Raw genomic sequence first — 2500 nt, forward strand, 5'->3', positions numbered from 1 at the left:
CAGACCGAGGGAGCCGTAAACTAAATCTGCCCCCGTCTCCTCTGTTAAAGTCAGCTGAGTTGTTCTTTGGTGTGCTGGCCTGAGATGCACTACCTCTAGTATTATTATCAGACCCCTGGAGACTTTTACTCGTACTTAGGGGAATTCTGCGACTGCCCCCTGGGTTGCCTGCACTAGTAGGTCTGACAGGCTTTTTCTTTTCCACTGGCGAAGGTGTGTGGTGTTGTTGCGAAGAATCATCACATGCAAGACGAGCTCTTCTTAAGCTAGAAAAATTTTGTTTCTGTGAATAGAGTTTCTGAAATGTGATTCAATTATATGATCCATTTTTATTACCAGGGTCTACTTACAGACACAGACACACAAACACAGAAAGATAGACAATCAGAGAGACAGACTTGCAGTCAGACATTCAACACATACAAACTCTCATATGGACACAGACAGATATGCAGACTCAGACACAGGCAAAGACACCTACAGACCCATATACACATATACATCTATACAAATACATACATATACATACACGCAGACATACACAAACACACTCACAAACGTAGCATTGACATAAATAATTGAACAAAACTAAACTACCTGCACATGCCATAAAACATTTAGATACTATACCTAAAAGCTCTATTAAACTTGAGGGGTGGATTATTATCATTGGTCTTGCGACTATCTTTAACTGGCTCACTAGCTTCACTACTGCTATCAGACTGCAAGCTGTTTTCTTCCCGTCTATCAGCATAAACATCATACCCGCTGTCTGATACAATGGATCTTTCTCTCTTGAAGTGACTGGTGAGCTTCAGTCTTGCTTCAAGCCCCAGCGGGTCAGCCTTTCTGGGACTAGTGCCCAGCGGAGGAGTTTTCGACATGCCGTCGATGCCTGCCAGCTTAAGCTTTGTCTTGAGCTGAGAGTCAATGGTTTTCATGAGTCTATCATCATCATCATTGATGGGGTAGGATGTGCTGGTGTCCAAGTCCGAGTCGCCTCCTGAGTCATGGGATTCAAAGGAGGAGCCTCTCAGAGCTGCAGAGCTGCCCTTCTTCCTTTCCACTCGAGCCTGCAGAGAGGTTACAAGTTGCTGAGTGTCTCGTAGGAAAGACTCAGTGTCCCGGCTGTAGTCACTTGCAGGTTGAGTTGAAGATTCATAAAGGTCGTGCTGCAGCTGCAGGAAAGGGGAAACTCTTCATCTTTGCAACTAGTTATACAGATAAAAAGAATCTTCTTTATGAAGCAGTTTAATTCAATAACTAAGAGTGTAACACTATTCATGCACTTGCAGATACCAAAAAGTGAAATAAAATTTAAGATACATTAATAAAATACTGTGATTGCATTTACTTTTTGGTTCATGGCTATACACTACTGAAAATTAGAATATAACTTATAAATCTATTATTGATCTATATTTCTTCAGAAAGGTGTTAAACAACAACTAAACTCTGTTTTATTAACAGGCTAAATGATGCTTTACTTCTCTTCCTATTTGAAAATTATAACATTAATAAAGTTACCAAAAGCAAACACAAAAATGAATGAAAAAGTATGAATGAAAATTACTTTCACAGCTTAAGAAATATATTTTCATTCTCATTCATCCTTTTACTACATTTGTCACAATGCACTCTGTTCATTTCTACCTTAAACCAAAATATCCCTCTGAAACTCTACCAAAAGCAAATGCTTCATTTTAAGACTAAATGTTACCAGTGCACTGTTAAATAAAAATCTTATATACAGATATATAACTAAAAATACATTGCTAATTATTTAGTTGGAATTCACCCTAGGGTAAAGTTCTATTAATCCAGAAAAAAAAAGTAAATTAAGTCATACACTCCATCAATTTAGTTAGAGTAGCAATAAAAACTCCCAAAAGCATGGAAACTAAGAACCCAAATCCAACAAGTGCAAAGCTGGAAGAATCTGCTAAAACATGGTAGAAAAGTTAAAACTGCAAAAGGTGAAATTGCAATGTAAATGTCTTGAGGATAAGATGACAACACACAGGAAGCAGACAAAATAAGCTCTACGTTCAACTTACATGATCTGCAGATGGGTCTTATGTCAAGAGATTTGTTAGTGTGTACATGTGTGTGTATGTATATATATATATATATATATATATATATATATATATATATATATATATATATAAGAATACAAAGGAGAAAAATGTGAACAAGGAGAGATATTAGTCAGGACTATTTAAACTAAATCTTGATGGTTCATTCAACAGCCTTGGGGAAAATTCTGCACTGCAAAGACTTCTGAAAGATCAAAAGTCACAATTACTCTAAAAGAAATACACAGAAATACTAGGGACTGGTAGATGGGCTCACAGACTTAATGTACTGAAGATGGTTTCTGATAAGGGATGTTCATATAATCGTAAATGGAATCTTATGGTTGGAGGAATGACATCACAAAAGATTGTGTAGTATAGGAAAGGTTTAAAAAGCACATCATTCATCCTTGGAAATGTAG

At 37.0% G+C, this 2500-nt stretch overlaps 1 protein-coding gene across 4 annotated transcripts in view; it reads right to left on the reverse strand.

Annotated features, from left to right (window-relative positions):
- LOC125032709 (centrosomal protein of 170 kDa protein B-like) overlaps positions 1-2500 on the reverse strand; it is a 12891-nt gene that overhangs the window by 8653 nt on the left and 1738 nt on the right. For 2 of the 4 annotated variants that reach the window (XM_047623969.1, XM_047623968.1), the window contains exons 4-5: positions 631-1178; positions 1-266 (exon numbers count right to left, since the gene is read on the reverse strand). The exon at positions 1-266 is cut by the window's left edge and continues 11 nt beyond it. In XM_047623969.1, coding sequence (XP_047479925.1) covers positions 1-266; positions 631-1178 — 814 coding nt within the window. The remainder of the gene's footprint in view (positions 267-630; positions 1179-2500) is intronic. The other 2 variants (XM_047623970.1, XM_047623971.1) reach the window with 2 other exon arrangements.

Source organism: Penaeus chinensis, chromosome 15, assembly GCF_019202785.1.
Source record: "Penaeus chinensis breed Huanghai No. 1 chromosome 15, ASM1920278v2, whole genome shotgun sequence".
Taxonomy (NCBI): domain Eukaryota; kingdom Metazoa; phylum Arthropoda; class Malacostraca; order Decapoda; family Penaeidae; genus Penaeus; species Penaeus chinensis.